The sequence below is a fragment of the Nelusetta ayraudi genome, unplaced genomic scaffold, assembly GCF_046127955.1.
Source record: "Nelusetta ayraudi isolate G7.1 ecotype Tasmania unplaced genomic scaffold, CSIRO-AGI_Nayr_v1 ptg000074l, whole genome shotgun sequence".
NCBI classification, from domain to species: Eukaryota; Metazoa; Chordata; class Actinopteri; order Tetraodontiformes; family Monacanthidae; genus Nelusetta; species Nelusetta ayraudi.
This window is the reverse complement of record NW_027466124.1, coordinates 1,315,156-1,332,089: the sequence shown is the minus strand read 5'-3', so window position 1 is coordinate 1,332,089 and position 16,934 is coordinate 1,315,156. Positions and strand designations below refer to the sequence as shown.

The window sequence follows — 16,934 nt, the reverse complement described above, 5'->3', positions numbered from 1 at the left end:
GCCTGTGTGCACCAAACAAATGATGCCATGCGTCTGTGCCAGATGTTTGGTGTTGGTGCGACTGATTGAGGATCCAGGAGAACCATAAAAATCAGTGTTAATGTCCGTCTGTGGATGTGACGTCATTAAAGTCTGTCTTGGCTGTTAAAGAGATGGGCCAACGCAACACTGCCACCCGGTGGCTATGAGCGAGTCTGGCTGATTATTTAATGAGCAATACTTGCGCAATGTCAGTGTTGTTGAACATTTTAGAGACGAAACGTTAACGACTGGAAAATATCAGAGTGGGAACTCTGTTTGTACGACGTTGAGAACTCACCCCCATTATTCTTGTGAACACAAACATGGTTTCCCATCAAAATCTTCTGGCTGGAAATCTGGAGCCGGTATTAATATGCAAATATTTAATTTATCCTTTATTGAACCAGAAAGGTCCCACTGAGATTCAGGGGGGGGGGGAACTATTTTGAAGCTGTTTCAGGCTGCGAGAGGCTCATGAAAGATACAACCATGCGTGTTTTCCCCCTGCTAGCTCGTTTTAACATGGAATAGTTGCGACCTTCTGCGGCCAACGTGCCTCAAGGAGGAGCTGTAGCGCTGGCTAACACCTCGTCAGCAGAACTCCCACTGCTGTTAGCGCCTCTGTTGTTGTTGTTGTTGTTGTTGTTGTTGTTTGTTTTTGCTTTCGTGTTTTTCAGTCTCTGAACTCGACCAACACCAACCACGGACATCCTGACACGAGGCCGCCATTTGCGTGTCAGTAACCCAAGCAGCGAGCCGCGTGCTAGCCGCGTGCTAGCCGCTATAATCTCATTGCCCCGACTCGGGAAATCTTCTGAAAAAAAACCATTAGCGCCGTGTTTGATAACGTCCTCGACTTCCCCGCCCGGCGCCGCACACTCCTCTGCGTTGCTAGCAGATTAACTAGCCACCGGTTAATTAGCGGAATTACCTCAGCGCCGCCGCCGCCGCCGCCGCCAATCGTCTTCTTATCAAACTTCGTCAGGCCATAAACCGTAAATTAATTAATATCTCCCCTCTCTTGTCGTCTCATAATTACCTCGGCTCCAGCAGGAATTTGGGCGAGGAGAAGAAAAGGCCTGTGTCAGCGCCGGCGCCGGTTTGTTGTGCACACTTATTACGGCCCGCGCTGCGAGCTGATTGGTTCATTAGAGGCGCTGCGCAAACAGTGGCGCTCTTGTGTTTGACGAGCGGCGGCTCTTCAGTCGAGGGCTTGATCGGGGGAGCGTCTCTTTCATCGCCGCGGATGAAGGTGACTCTCGACTCCAGTTCGACCGTCAGATGTTGGGAGTCGCGGCAGGGGGGGAAGTGAGAGGAGAACATGTCAAAGCCTTCGGGTTTCAGACGCGCGTGGAAAAAGGAGACGTCAGTCATGAAAGCAAACTCTCGGTGCGTTTGTTGTTGTTTTCTTAATTGAATTTATTGTCTTGTTTCCTTGGGGTTTTTTTGTTTTTTTTTCTTGCACTTCAGTGGCTGTGATCGGTTCTGTTCCATCTCCAGCTGCGTTACTGTCAATAAAAGAAAAACACAAGTTGTTAACGGCGCTGAATGTTTGTGACATCGTAACGCTGCAAACTGTCTGTAAAAAAAAAATCATTGATTAGACATTTTTAAAGGGTCAGACTGAAGTATATTTCCCCTCCAAGGACGTGAACAGCCTGCCAACGCAAGCAGTGCTGCACGAGTGCAACGGCGACATAACACATAATCCCCAGTCTGGAGGTAGCAGTGACGGGTGTTGTCCCTCCATGATGTCACAAAGGGTACTGAAACCTGGCCCCAGGCCTGTGACCACACAAAGCCCAGGTGTTGGCACAATGTAGAAAAGTGAAACTTCAGTGTTTTAATGTCTGAAATTAGAAGTAAGCGGTAAGAAGATGTAAGAGTTTGATTTTCTGTTATCACGCCTCCATTTAAAAAGATTTGCTCTGTGTTTTGTTTTAGTGTTTTTGTTTTTTGTTTTGTTGTTGTTGTTGTTTTTTTTGGGGGGGAGGGGTGGAATCTGACGTCGTAATAGTAATATTAATTTCTCATTCACAAGCACCAGGCTGTTGAGTATTAAAGGTCAAGTGTGTAAAATTTGCCTTGATTTATGATTTTTATTTTTGGTAAAAGCTTAACATACCGCCATAAAAAGTAGTTTGGTTTGCCTTAGAACCCTTAAAACGGTTCTCATATATATATATATAAGAATATACATTAAGGTAATACGGTTCTGGCTCCTCGTTAGCTGTCATCTTGTCAGCTGACTGCGCCCTAAATACAAAACGCACTGTCAGACAGGCTTCCTTAAATACCGGGCTTCCATAAAAAAAAAATTTTACACACTGGACCTTTACATAGAGGTAAACCTCTTGTTGTTTTAAGCCCAAATCATCCAAGACTAGAGAGCCGAGCCGGCTGGTTCATCTCTGGCTTCCCACCTGCTGAGAGTTGGCGCAGCAGTGGAAGCGGATGTCGTTGAGGGTGGAGTCGTCCAGGCCGTACTGGTACTCCTCCATCTTGGTCTCCACGCCGCAGATGCCGCCGTCGGCGCACTCCTCGCTCCAGTAGCCGTACTCGCCCCACTCGGTGCCTCTGCCCTCCAGCGTCGGGTGGCTGCTGCAGCGGAACTTGATGTTGTTGGCGGCGGTGTCGTCGCCGAACAGGCCCAGGTGAGGCTCCACGCGCAGCTGGAAGGAGGAGAGCACGCCGCTGGGGCAGTACATGGGGTCGGTCCACTCACCGAAGCTGCAGAGAGAGGAGTGAGTGAGTGGGTGGGTGAGTGAGTGAGTGAGTGAGTGAGTGAGTGAGTGAGTGCATTTCTCTTGAATGCCGTCTCTCCCCTTTTTACCAACAACCTTTGAAGGCTCAGTCTGTGACCTCCACAGCCGCTGCACAAGCTGCCATTCATCCCCGCATCACGTAAAACTAAATTACTTTTAATAGTTTTTTTATACATATTATTAGGGGTTCATATGTGCATGTTACATGAGAAAAAAGGACGACCATCAGAGTGGACCTTATCAGATTAAAATTTGACCTGAGAAAAACCTAAAGACAACAGGCCGTTTATAGGCACTGTGCTCCTTCACCACTAGATGTCACTACTGACTGAGGTGTACATTTACTGAAATCTTCAGAAAATTGAAACAGTTTTGATTTTCTTGTGGAACAGGTGTAGCACAAAAAAAAAAGCATTAGATTCCTTATCTATTACTTTATAAAATCATAAGTTCAAATGGTCCACTTTTTAAACTCAACCTGACAAGTTTTGAAGTTTTTGCCAGATTTAGCCAATAATTCAACCAACCTTGATTCATTCTGTCAGTTTTCTATTGACTGTGTAGAATAATATTTAATAATTAATAATAATAATAATAATAATAATAATGATATATTTTTTCTCCTACATTAAGCTACATGGCGGCAGCCACTCACTATCCAGCGTGGGACTCAATGGTGTACAGGAAGCTGCGGTCCTCCCCCTTGGAGCAGATAAGACGAATGCCGTTGAGGGATGTGTCATCCAAGCCCCACTGGTTGGTCTCCACCTGCAGAGACAGGAAGTGGTTCCCAGAGACTGCTGCTTATCTGGGTCACGTCAAGGTACCGAGGCCGAGAATCTGCACTCTCATCACTTCTCCGGGTCGTTAGTTAGTTAGTTAGTTAGTTAGTTAGCTAGCTAGCTAGCTAGTTAGTTAGTAATGTATCAGCATGCGGGCTGGGAGCGTCTGACTGGTGTTTAAAGAGAGGCTGCTCGGAGACCAAACAGGCAGCCACGTAGAAATCAGAACATTCATGTGTTATTATAAGTAAATGTAAAATCCCTTCTGGACTTTGGAGGGTATGAAATTCCAGTTTCATCAGCTAAAGGCTACTTTGGCTGTGTTGTTGACATGCAGTAAAACGGGATTAGAGATTCCATGGGTCTTCCATGAGAGAAGTCCGATTAGACGAGAAAAGCAAATTATGAGCTTAGTCCGATTAAGCTCTGCATGTAAACGTAGTCCTGGGTTTGAGTTTCACATTCCAAACGCTTTAGGTTTGAAGCTAAAAACAAAAATAAATTGCCTCCGAAACAAAACAAATTTTCTTTACTAGAACCAAAGTTAAACTTTCAACCAAACACAAAAATATGATTGTTTTCATATATATATATGTATATATATATACATATATATATATATATATATATATATATATATATATATATATATACATATATACATATATGAACGGTTTGTCGAAATATTCTCTGCAAATATTCAGATATAAACTAGAAAATCAGGCTTCCACCTGATAAGTGCAGCAGAAATAGAAACATGGGACACTTTCTAAACTAATAAAAGCTGCTGAACTCTTGTCAAGACGTCCTGGTCTACGATGGGCAGAGAGTCTGTCTGCATCTTTTTACCCTCAGGCTGAAGCCAACAGCGAAGAACTCGGCGGGACACATCTCGGGCCACGTCCAGTTGCCAAACTGCTCGCCGTTGTTGACGGTCAGCATGGACTTGTACTGCCTGCCATTGAAGGCCGTGCCGGCGCGTTGCAGGACGGTTTTCTCCTCCACACACAGGCCGGTGGACAGCACCGCCAGCAGAGTCAGCGCAGTTAACAAAAGGGTCATTTTTTCCGAGGGCAGCGCTTCACTCCAAAAAGCCAGCTGGCAGGTGACAGCTCCTGGCCTCTTATAGCCAGAGCCCCAGGCTGCTATCGGGATGGATCATTGACAGAGTCTCACACTGATGTGGGAACCAACAGCTGCTGATAGGCCCTTTTTTCCCCGACACTCTCCTTCCTCAGGCTTTTATGAACTTATGCATCTTTTACGCTGCAGGTTTGGAAAAAGTCCTCAGGGCACCTTTTCTTCAGCAGGACCGGTGACCAGTTATTAGCTGAGGCAAGCGGCTTTTGCCACTGCCGTTTATTAATAGAAGCATGCATTAAGCATAGTTGCATACTTCCGTCAGCTGCCAGTGAAATCGTGGGAAGCGACACCTGGCTGTGGAACACCAGCTCAGCAATTATCAACTTTCACACCGAGGACTCAAAACAACCATTATCTCTTTCCGATGAGGAGCCATAAAGGAGTCAGGAGTCTTTTTCATAATTGGGTGAACGGAATTGTACATAGTATGAAATGCTTATCATGCGCACACACAAACACACACACACACACACACACACACACACAGGGTCATGGTTTGAGTCAGAGTTAGGTGCAAAGTTAGGGTTAAGGTAAATTTAGGGTTAGAGCCCATGAGGAACCCTGAAACCCGAACTCTAATTCCAGCAGTAACCCTAACCCTAACCCTAACCCTAATTCCAGCCTTATCGCTAACCCTAATGCCATACAAGTCTATGAGGGTCAAAGGTCAACTTTTTGCTAGAGACATGGGGCCACTTTCAGGTTCATCGGGATCCCCTAAGACACACCCACACCAAATTTGGGGCTTCTAGCCCATGAGGAACCCTGAAACCCAAGTGACTTGACCCAACTCAAGTCATGTGGTTCACATCAACATCTAAACACTTAGCAGGAAGAGAGCTTAATATGGCCCAAGGAGCAAAATAACACAACATTAGCCTTCACACTCACAGAGGAAAAACAAAAACGTGGCCGTTTGTTGCACATCGATGCAACATTCCTAGGGGGCGCTATGGCCATTTTAGTGGTTTTTCCATGTCTCGGCCTGTAGGTGGCGGTCTGGAGGAGCGCTTGCCCTGATTTTTTTTAATCACAGGAAGACTTTCTCAGCCTCAACAAGCAATCAAAATTTGGTGCAAATCAAAGCATGTTAAGCGGGTGAAAAAGGGGTAGACAGTCCTCATTTTCTCTAGGGGGCGCTATTGAGTGGATTTGAAAAAAAAATTTCAAGAAATGAAATTTTGGAGAAGGTCTGACCTGCATGTAAAATTGAGTGAGTTTTGGAATATGGGAAAGGGTTGAAAATGGGGTTCAAATCTTTTATTGAAAAAGACCTTTACTTTGAAGGGCCATAAAATGAAAACGGAAAAATGGGTCTTTGTCCCATGTGTCTACGACCTTGCTAGAGGGCGCTATGGCCATTTTAGTGTTTTGGTCTATGTAGAGCAGAATGACGCAGATCTTTGTACCCAATTTCTGACCTATGTGCAAAATTTGGTGACTTTTCGCCCATGTTCAGGGGGTCAAATTTAGGCACAAAAATACGGAACTACAGTAACAGTGAAGAAACGAAGCAATTTCAAACGGGTCTTCGCCTTGCGATGACCTGCTCTGCTTCAGAGCTGGTCTATCGCCGGGGCTCAGTCCTTGAATTATAAATGTAATAATAATACATTTCATTTCTGAATCATTTTACAGTCTAGAATACATCGAGTAGAGCAAGAGAAAGAAAAAGAGTATTCAATATAAATATACTTGAATCAATAAATAAAATGGAGGCATCATAATATTTGCAATACGAACGGAAGTGAATGTGAAGTACAATCTGCTCTCTGTCTGGGGAAATCTGTTAAGAGGTGTGGGATGTTTGTGACAAAAAAAACAGCAGTTTTTTGTTTGTTTTTTACACGAGAGAATATTTTAATAAACAAACTCACTTGTCAAATGAAAAAGATTTTGTTACTTAGAGGCAACGACCTGCTTTGACCACTAGAGGCAGCAGCACTTCTCAGAAACCAGAAACGGGAAAGCGGAATGCGAACAGCCAGTAAAAAAAAAAGAGAACAGGAGGAGACGAACAGAAAAGTGAAGTAAACACAAAATATTAAGAGATTTAACAGCAAAAACACAATAAGTCTGTGCAACAGCAAATACATCTGGAGTATATACACAAGCATATAGTCTTTCACCGAACATTCAACAACAGCTGTAACTATTAGTGGACTATAGAGTATTTCTTTTTCTCCTCAAGTGTAAAAGAGCATCATCAGTCTTTCTAGAATAGTATTAACAACTCGGTCAATGAAAATGTACTCAGTCAGGTTCCAGTTAAGTGCAAACAGACTTGAAACATTTCTCTACGAAGCCTTTCTCTGTTTTGTTTTTGGCGTCTGGTAAAACTACAGCAGGAATCAGCTGGAAGGAAACAGGAGCCACTCAGCAGGCGGCGTTCAGACCTCGGCAACAAGACGCGGGATTGGCGTGAAAACTAAATGCTCTGTGACGATCTAAAAATACTGCAGACGCGATCTCATCTGCAGTTTTTGCGAACACTCCCATCTCAGTATCTGGCGGCAAAGAGTGAAACAAAAAGCGAGTCTGTTCCACAGAAGTGAGCGCCGCGTCAGACTGAGACGACCGTGTGCAAAAAGAAAAAGTCAACTTCCAATCGGAATCCTCGTTCTAGGCCTGAAAACACCGGAGGCTCCTGTTTTTCCACTTGACTGCTAAACAGCGAACGAGCCTCAGTGAGAAGAGTCACTTTCTGTTTTTAACATTCTGAAATGTTAAGGCAGAGTCTGTGGGAGGGCTTTTGGGTGGGTGGGTGGGTGGGGTTCATTTAAAAGTGGAGCAGATGAGAGCTGCCTCATCATTCTGCACGTTCCAATTGCACATCGAGTGTGAGGACGGCGGGGGACTGAAGGGAAGGAATAAATAAACGCTCTTCCTTCCCCTGGCAAACACAGGACCACAGCTTACGGCCAGCCAAAGCACATGTGGGGTCGGGCCCCGTCCTTCCACTCCTCCATCACTCCGCTTCCCTCTCCTGGGGTGGGCTGGGGTGGGGGGGGCGAGGGTGGGGTCAGGGCCGGGCCGGGGGGGAGGGGGAGCAACAATAAAACTCTTTATAAAAGAAACGTTTGTTTGTTTGTTTGTTTGTTTGTACAACTATTTACAAGACGGGAGGAAGGGGAAGCCAAGGCATGTAGTGTTTGGGTTCGACACCGATCCACAGAGACGACGTTTCACCTCCCTCAAGTCTCACATTCAGGTCAGAATTCTTCTTTTTTTTTTTTTTTTTTTTTTTTTTTTTTTCCTCTCTCTAGTCGAGTCCGTCTGTCGCCCAGCAGCTGCCAACCGCTTCAGGGTGCGTCGCGTCTTGGGCCAGCCCAAGTACCCTGAGTTTGCGAGCGCTTCGGCCTCCTCGCAGCCGCCGCCGAGCTCAGCCCGAGTCCGAGTCGCTGGTGTCGGAGGACGAGGACGAGGAGGAGGAGGAAGAGGAGTCCGAGCTGGAGCTGCTGCCGCTGAGGCGTGACGGCTGGCCGTGGGTCTCGGCGGCGCTGGGCTTCTCCGCTGCAGGTAGGGAGAGAGGCAGGGCGGTTTGGTTTAGGAGACACACTGAACGTTCCTCCTCTGTTCTCAGTCTGGCCTTCATCTCCGAGACATCTAACATCTCTGTTGTCCTCACTCCTGATCCTTTCCACCCTGCTGACTGCAACGTTTCAATCTCTGCTACCTACCGTTGGTCCGTCTCACCCGCGGAAAACAACACGAGTCATGACCTTTCCGTGGCAACATTCCCAAGAGACTAACGCACATTGCTGTTCACTCCAGAACCCACCTTCGTCTTCTCTGCTTCTAGATATTCCCACACTTCCCTGGCTTGCTTACAGGAAGCAGCCAAGTGATTTCTGCCGTGTGCAGGCTCACCTTTGGGTTTGGTGGGTTTCTTGACAGAGTTGAGTTGCCCGCTGACGTCCTGCAGCCTCTTCTCCAGCTCCTTCCGCTTCTCCAGGGTCAGCTCCTCCTTAGACTTACCGACGCTGCTCTGCTTGGCTGCCGGCGGCGGGAGACAGAGAAACGAGAGTTCAAGCTGCTGTGCACGTGCACTGGTGAACCAGGCAGAGACCCGGGCTGAAGTAAAAACACTGCTCCTGTCGTGCTTTTTTCAATCTATGTTTCTGCTCGGATGTATTTTGAAGAAGGATACATTAAAAATATATTTAAAAAAAAAAAAAGAATAATTTTAGACTTAGAAGAGGGGTGTCAAGCTCAGTTCACGGGCCAAGAGAGGGAAATCTCTTCCTAAGGCCGAACAGGTAAAATCATGGTATAACAATAACTTAAAATAACACCTTCACGTTGTTTTCCTTGTTTTAATATGGCCGTGTTCTTGGAAAATTCTGCACTCTGCATTCAGAGACATTTCGGAGCAATGAGAGTGGCAAATAGGGGGCGTAATAGGGTAGCTAGGAAAACAATGTAGCTCCAGAGAGGCTGCACTTGGGCCCAATTGCTCAGCCGCGGTATTAACAGTTTGTTTGCATAGTAGACAACGCTATTGCATCATCCACTGGACAGTAGAACAGCAGTTTATTTGATTTAAAACATTTCAGCTCGGCACTTCACAAAATCATCTTGGGGGCCGGAAAAAACATGTTTGCGGGCCTGATCCGGCCCCTGGGCCGCTTGTTTGACACCCCTGTCTGAGAATCTTTTAATTAAGCAAATGGACCTACAGAAAAATCTGTTAAAAACAAAACAAAACAAAACAAAAAAATTCCTTATTTTGAATAAAGTTGTAAAAGAAATTATTCACTCCATAATTTTTAAAGCCAACAATAATAAAAAAAAAAAATGAAAATAAAAATAAAAATAAAAATAAAAATGTAAATAATAAAAATACTGGGGTCTCTTGACCAGTGAGTGGTCAGAAGGAGCGAGGCTGCGTGTGTGGGAGGGCACTCACCTAGTTCACCGTAGGGCTTGCGGGGCTTCTTCCTCAGGCAGGTCATGACGTAGCGCTCCAGCTCCTTCAGCGTCGACGGCTTCAGCGTCTCGAAGTCGATCTCGATCTCCTCGGGGTTGGTGTCCCGCAGCGACGGCTCCCGGGACTGGATGATGTGCACCACCCGGCCCAGCTTCTCCCCCGGCAGCTTGTTGATGTCCAGACTCAGCTGGCGCTTCTCGTCGTACGACATGGGCACGATCTCCTCCTCCTCCTCCGAGTCGTAGTGCGGCAGCAGGGACGGCGGCGCCACCGGCGGGTAGAAGGGCTTCTTGGCGGCTCTGCGGAGAGGAAGAGTGAGAGACTCAGCTGCTGAATGGATACATTATGAAAAAAAATAAATAAATCATCTACAGGATGGAAACAAATGCTTTTGAGAGACCAACAGATGATTTGACACTGCACGAGGCGAGCATCTCCACTAACTTGCTGTTCTTGTTGCTCTTCTTGCCCTGGCTCTTCTTGGTCTGCGAGCCACCTGCTGCTTTGGCAGACTTGGTCTTGAGGATCTTGCTGGGCATCTTCCACTCCTCGGAGCCGGCTCTGCTTCTGGTGCCTCGACTCCTCTTCTCCAGCTTCTTCTTCTTCTTCTTCTCCTTTTTGTCCTTCTTCTCTTTCTTCTTCTTGGGTTTGATGATGGGACCCTGGGAGAGAGCAGCCAGCTGCTCGTGCATGGCTCTCAGCTGTCAGCAGAGATGGGAGGAGGGGGATTCTTTAGATCATTGACTCTGTTGAGCTATTCTCCACAATTCAAGTCTAATCTGACTTCTCTCCTAGTCCCAGTTTACATGCAACTGAGGAAATCCAATTATTGATGGGAACGCGTCCTCCACCCCAACACTAGGGGGCAATAGGAGTCTTTTCAGCGAGTTAATTTCCTCTTTCCTCACACAATAATAAAACAACTGGAGCGCGATACAAAAACCGGTGTAACGTCCAAACTGGTCTTCAATTTAATGAGTTTCCTCACTGAACAACTACAGATGTGCTTCGATGTTTTACAGTCGATGTTTGAGCGCTAGGTATTAATGACATGAAAAAGGAAATTTGCGTCGAGCTGGACTTCATTTCACCTGAATGAAAAACTCAGTAAGATGTAAACCAGCTGACCGCCTCTGTGAGCTCCCGAGACTCACAGCTGGCACGGCTTCCTTCGGGAATTAGTGGCACTGATACCCAAAGAAGTACTTTTTTTTTTTTTTAAAAAAGGGAAACATGAGGTAGCGACCCAATCAAAACAGCTGGTTGCAACCAACCAATTGAGAAACGCTGCTTTAGATTGAATATTAAAAAACAGGAATGAAGGACTTACCTGCGTGCACACCTGGTCCTGGAGCTCGGCCAGCCGATGCGCCCGCTCCTCCTCGCTGTCCGAGTCCGGGCTGCTCTCGCTCTCCTCGCTCTCGCTGCTGGGCTCGCTCTCCGAGGTCGAGGAGGACGAGGACGAGGAGGAGGACGAGGACGAGGAAGACGATGTCGGGTGGCCGCTCAGCAACATGGCCGTGTGATCCATGTGAGGCTCGTCGGGCATCTTGGCAAAGCGGAACTCAAACACGTCCTGGGACAAAAAGAACGTAGTGAGACCATTGCGAAGGGGAAGAGGTCAAATCCTTACAAGACCAACAAACCTGCACGTGACTCATTGGCCAAGGATGACTTTATACTCGAGAAATAAAACCCAGAAATTTACATCCGGTTCCACAAATCTGTGTGATTTCATCATAAAGGCACCTAAATCCTAAAATGACTGACAAAGTACATTTTACAGGCGCTTACAATCAACATAATTAATAATTATTATTGATAATAATAATAATAATAATAATAATAATAATATCTTTTTCTCCCCAATTCTTCTTCTATTCCTCTAAAATACTTCCCAGACGCTTCTTGTGGCCCCGTTCACTTCAGCAGGACACACAGACTGATTCAATATCAAATTCATCATCATGAAGCAAAAGGTCTCGCGTGGCCCAGACGGACAGACGGTGCGTCCTCCCGAGCCGCACTCACCTGCAGCTTCCGGGCCATGGACACCACGTCGTGGTCGGGGGGGTTGTACTTGTAGCAGTTGGAGAACATGAGCCTGACGTCGCTGGCGAACTGCTGGGCGTCCCTGTACTCCCGGCCGTCGACCTTCCTCTGAAGCAGGACGAGACACCGGTCGGTCAGAGCACCAAACACCTCCGCAGCCTCGTTTGTGTGTCACACGGTCAGAAATGTGACTCACAGTAGGGTCTTAAGGTCCTTACACACCGGGAGCAAATTTGCAAGGCCGATAATTAAGCGTTTTTTAAAACCTATTGAAGTCAATGGACCGGCAGCGAATGTTTGCGATGCGAAACAGCGACGGCTATTTTTTCGCTCTTGTCTTGAATTTTCCGCAGGCAAAAAGGCGAATGCTGGAACTCTGACCAATCAAAATGAGGTTGGATGGTCGATGACGTCACATCAACACGTCTGCAATGTTCTCTCCCTCTGCAAACGTGCGCCGCTGCATATTCACCTGACGTATAAATCCACCTGATGCACACAACACGCCCCCTCTCAAGACAGAAAAAACAAATAATAATAATAATAATAATAATAATAATAATAATAATAACAATAATAATAAAAATTCTAGCAATACAATAAGTAGAATGCACATTTCCACTATAAACTACTCGGTGTACGGAAGTCATTGATTTAACGGCTGCATCACCTCTCTCAAGAACAATATTGGCTGTACCCAAAAACATCTTTTTCTTTTTTAATCCAACCACCACCAGGACATCTTCACTTGAGGATGTAGTTGACTCCATTGTTTCTCCTTCGGCGCGACAGAGAGAGCCCCAAACTTCATTCGCTTTGCAAATTTTATATGCAAATTTGCATCGCATTTGGTGTGTACAGAAAAAAGAAGTTGCGTGTGTACGGACCTGTAAAGCCTCCAGTACAGCCGCAACTAGTCTCAAATCTACAGAAGACGAGCGGGGGGGGGGGGGGGGGGGGGGGGGACTACTCCAGGCTGCTGATCAACCACACCACTACATTTACAAAAAAAAAAAAAAAAAGAAAAAGCACACCACAGGGCAACAGCATGACCAATAGGAGGCCTCCAGCTGATGAAACTAATCTGATTGTTGTACTTGAAAGTGACAGAGGACGAGTTTTGCCTCCCCTCCCAAACATCTTCTATGGGCTCCTGACCAAATGGATGTTTAACTTAATACCATCCGCAAAAAGAAACACGCTTTACTAAACGCACTTAGAAACATGAAATAACCCAACTCACTTTGATGGTGCTGAGGTCCATGGGACACTTGATGATGTCGTGGTAGTCGTGCAGTCCCAGCGCCGTGGCGTCCACGGGCCGGTAGAAGGGCCAGGCGTAGGCGGCGTGCTTCTTGGACAGCATCTCCTTCAGCAGGTCGCTGCAGTACCTCAGCTGGGGGCTCAGCTTGCTCTTCCTCGACGCCTGCGGCTGCACCGAGTCGGGCAAGTCCTTCTTGGGGGGCTTGATGGGCCGTCCGCTGCCCACCCGTCGCCCGGTGCCGGCCATCATGGGCTGCAGCAGGACGGGCCCCGTGGTGCTCCGGACCAGGCCCATCCCCGGCGGGGTCTCCAGGCCCATCGCTCCCATGGAGGAGATGGTGTGTATGGAGGTGTCGTGGACTTGGCCCCCGAGGGCTCCGAGGGCTCCGTGGCCTCCGTGGCCTCCGTGGCTCCCAAGCGGCCCGTGGCCCCCGAGGGCTCCATGGCCCCCGTGGCCTCCGTGGCCCCCATGACCTCCGTGGCCACCGTGGCCACCGTGGCCACCGTGGCCTCCTTTCCCCAAGCCCACCATGTGAGTGGCTCCTGACATACCGACGGTCAGGCCCACAGTGGATGGGGTGGTGGTGTCCGCCTTACGCTTCACACCTTTTTTCTAGTGTTTTACAAAGAAAAAAGACGGGGGGGGGGGGTTATGCCACTTTTCTGGAAACTTCACATCATCTTCATCGTCTGTTCTCCCGTCGTCTTGCCTTGGTAGTGGGCTGTGTCGGCGGCAGACCCACGACGTTGGCCGGAGGAACGCTCTTGGTGAGCACGGTCTGCGGAGAGTTGGCCAACATGGACTCGCCCGTGTCCGAGGAGGACGGCGAGTAGGCGGACTGGGACACCGCCGGCACCTGCTGGGCCCTCGACGCTGGGAGACGCAACACATTCAGCGCAACGCAAATTCATCCGAGTCGTTTGTCAGCACCGATGGTACCAAAAAAAATGTCAATTTTGTAACGTGAAAAACTGACCAGATTTGCGACCCCGCCCCCTGCTGGTTTTGCTGCGAGGAGCCGGGGGAGGAAGCTCGACCTCCTCTGGGGGCATCTGGGCCACCTTCTGGAGGAAGATCTTCTCCAAGGACTGCGCCATGAGCACGATGTCGTCCGTCGGCTGGCGGAGAAAACATCCCGTTAGCATTATTCTGATGTGAAGACGCCAAGAAACCGCCTGACAGTGCATTACAGAAATTACAATGAGGTGATCATTAACTAAAAAAAAAAGCAGCAATACTAACAACATGCCCTCAAATTGGTATTAATTTTTGTACATGTTGAAATAAAAACAGGCTAAAAATAACTGTATTTTGTGTCATCTTGCAAAGACTCTTTAGATTCCCTTCAAATCTTGCGACAGTGTGACTGATGGCTGCTGGGCTACAGATCCATTTGACTGGCCTGCCCACCTTGTTGTAGATGTAGCAGTTGGTGAACATGGTGTTGAAGTCCTGAATGCATTCACTTGCACTGCGGTAGAAATTATTCTCCATACGCTTTTTGATGGTGCCCATGTCCATGGGCTGCTTGATGATTTTGTGGTAATCCTGAAGAGGCAAAAAAAAAAGAAAGAAGAAAAAAAGAAATCAAATTTTTAGAAAAAATAGAATCATAGTATTTGGAGGTAGTTAAGCCCCAACACAGTTTACAGAACAATAAATAGCAGCCTACTGGTAGGTTGAGTCTGTAGGCGTCCACGGGCTCGTGGAAAGGCCAGGCGAAGTTGTGTCTCCACAGACACTTGATGAGGGTCTTCTGGAGGAACTGCAGCTGGTTGGTCACGTGACCTGCTCGGTTGGGATCCTTGACCGGCGGCTGCGGCGCCGCCGGGGTGGCCTGGGGAAGCGAGTGTGGCAGCGACGGACTCTCAAAGTCCTCGTACAGCAGCGAGGGCTTGCGGATGCGTTTGCCCGAACTGCCGTGTTGGTCCATCCCGCCGCCGGACAACCCGACCAGAGAGCTGAAGCTGGGGGAGACGAGCACATGGATGAAAAGACATTTTTAATGAATTGTGTTTAAACGACGTGGAACTTTGGGTTAAAACATAATAAACAAAACTGTTTGTTTGACATTTGATGTTCTTTATTGATGCAGCCATTGTTTTATTGGTCTGTCACCCACTTCCTGTTAGTGAAATGTGCTCATGGAAAAATCAGCATGTCAAAATAAACCCATGCAACACAGGACTGGTGAAGATACAGAGAGTCAGCAATCTGTCATGTTGGGAGTCAGCGCTCTGCTGGTCAGCTGCTACTCTGAGTGCAGCCCTGGAATCAGCAGGCACCTCAGAATGCAATGCAAACAAAGTAAAGCTACAATCCATAAGAATGTTTACATTGAGTCATTTTTCTGTGGCATAACTGGGAAGTAAAATTGTTTGCATATCACACTTATGGCAGTAATGTGTACAATGTGGGGATGGGGGGGGAGTAAGATTCAAAGAAACAGAAACTAGAAAAAGGTAATTCAAGAAGGAAGAAAGATAAAGTCTTAATTGCCAAGTTTATGTTAGAAACAGCGCATAGTAAAGCACAATCAGAAAAATTACAACATGAAAACAACTATTCAAAGATATCTAATACACAACCGGCATACAAATCTATTAACGAGAAACATTGAGCAGGTCTCGGCTACAACTTATCACACTCTCAGTCACATTAGGCTGCCTAGTCATGCCAATCAGTCCTAATTCACCTCCAACCAATCATTAGCCTCAGTCAAATATACACACAGCTCAATCTTAAACAAGACCGTTCATCTTGAGTCACTAAAATCTCCTCTCTTTTTTTCTCCTTTGAAATCGAACATGTTGCATGAGCAGAGAATAAAAAAGATATAGAAATAGAACGTAACAAAAATAAAACTATATACACCTTACTAGTCAGTAAGTACTACTGTTTATCTTATTGTTTCTCTTACCACAAAGCCAGTAAATAACGGTTATTTGTTGTTGAGAGAAATGTGTGACTCATTTTTACTGCCGAACAGCTGGCGATCGCGTGGTTGAGACGCTCCGCCCTCCCCTACTGTTTGTAAACACGAGCCCGCAACGGCAAAGACAAAATCTCATGAAGATGGCACCATTAAGGCAAAAGACAACTAATACCATGATCAGTGAGAAAACATTAGTCTGGAATGGAGCATTAACATGCCTTGATGGCCCCACGCATTCTGCCACAACCGGCGATAAACGCCTGGTTCTCCCGTCACCAGACCCGCTAGCCGTTAGCAAACGTTAGCTCGCGACCATTGCCGAATGCATAATATGGTAACGATCCCTGACGGGTCAAACTAGTGATATGCCACAGTTGTGCACCCTTTGGCTTAGTGCGACGCGTTTAAACTATGGAGGGAAAGCGAGGCAGTAATCTTTTATTGGCTAAAGTGTGACATTAGCGTTAGCATGTTGTGAGGACGATGAATGACACAACTGACAGGGAGCCGGCGGGGGCTGCAGCAGCTGTCTGCCAGTTTACCTGCTAAACTGGATGCTAGCAGAAAAGGCGATGTTCAGTAGATCGCACCTTGCTAAATCTGCAGCAGTGGTTCCCCTTTTGCGTGCTAGCCTCACTGTGGGAAGCTAAACGGTAACAATCACGCAGCTAACGTTAAATGTTGACATTTTGCTGATGACGTTAGTCCGCCTTTAAATACTGGCCGTGAGACTTTAGACCGCATTTAGGCGCAACAAGGCCTTTCTGTAATGTGGAACAGCGGGCCGTACCTGTCGTGAGGCGGGTTGACGGCCGCTTCCATCAGGCTGCGGGCGGAGCGTTAGCACAACCCAGTTTTTTTTTTGTTTTTTTTCTCTCTCCACTGCCTGTCCGACGCTGCACTACCTGCGAAACGCCACTGAGCAACGCCGCAACGAAATGGCGCCCAAACGTTTCCGCTTGTCCGCATATAAACCAACTACGTGGCAGCTCGGCGTACTTCCTGTCGCGTTCGGGCGGATTCCGCGCTCCTATTGGCTGCC

The 16,934-nt window shown here is 47.2% G+C and overlaps 2 protein-coding genes across 2 annotated transcripts; both read right to left on the bottom strand.

Annotated features, from left to right (window-relative positions):
* Positions 1–1,415: 1,415 nt before the first annotated feature.
* Positions 1,416–4,676, bottom strand: LOC142899640 (vitelline membrane outer layer protein 1-like). The gene is made up of 4 exons (XM_076043330.1): positions 4,418–4,676; positions 3,442–3,554; positions 2,445–2,751; positions 1,416–1,529 (listed from the first exon to the last, which is right to left on the bottom strand). The coding sequence occupies exons 1-4, from the start codon at positions 4,628–4,630 to the stop codon at positions 1,527–1,529; spliced, it is 636 nt and encodes a 211-aa protein (XP_075899445.1). The 5' UTR covers positions 4,631–4,676; the 3' UTR covers positions 1,416–1,526.
* Positions 4,677–7,971: 3,295 nt separating this feature from the next.
* On the bottom strand, positions 7,972–16,862 carry brd2b (bromodomain containing 2b). The gene is made up of 12 exons (XM_076043328.1): positions 16,683–16,862; positions 14,630–14,924; positions 14,368–14,505; positions 13,934–14,075; positions 13,667–13,830; positions 12,937–13,569; positions 11,673–11,801; positions 10,972–11,217; positions 10,086–10,342; positions 9,621–9,940; positions 8,582–8,707; positions 7,972–8,224 (listed from the first exon to the last, which is right to left on the bottom strand). The coding sequence occupies exons 1-12, from the start codon at positions 16,712–16,714 to the stop codon at positions 8,094–8,096; spliced, it is 2,613 nt and encodes an 870-aa protein (XP_075899443.1). The 5' UTR covers positions 16,715–16,862; the 3' UTR covers positions 7,972–8,093.
* Between the last annotated feature and the right edge of the window lie 72 nt (positions 16,863–16,934).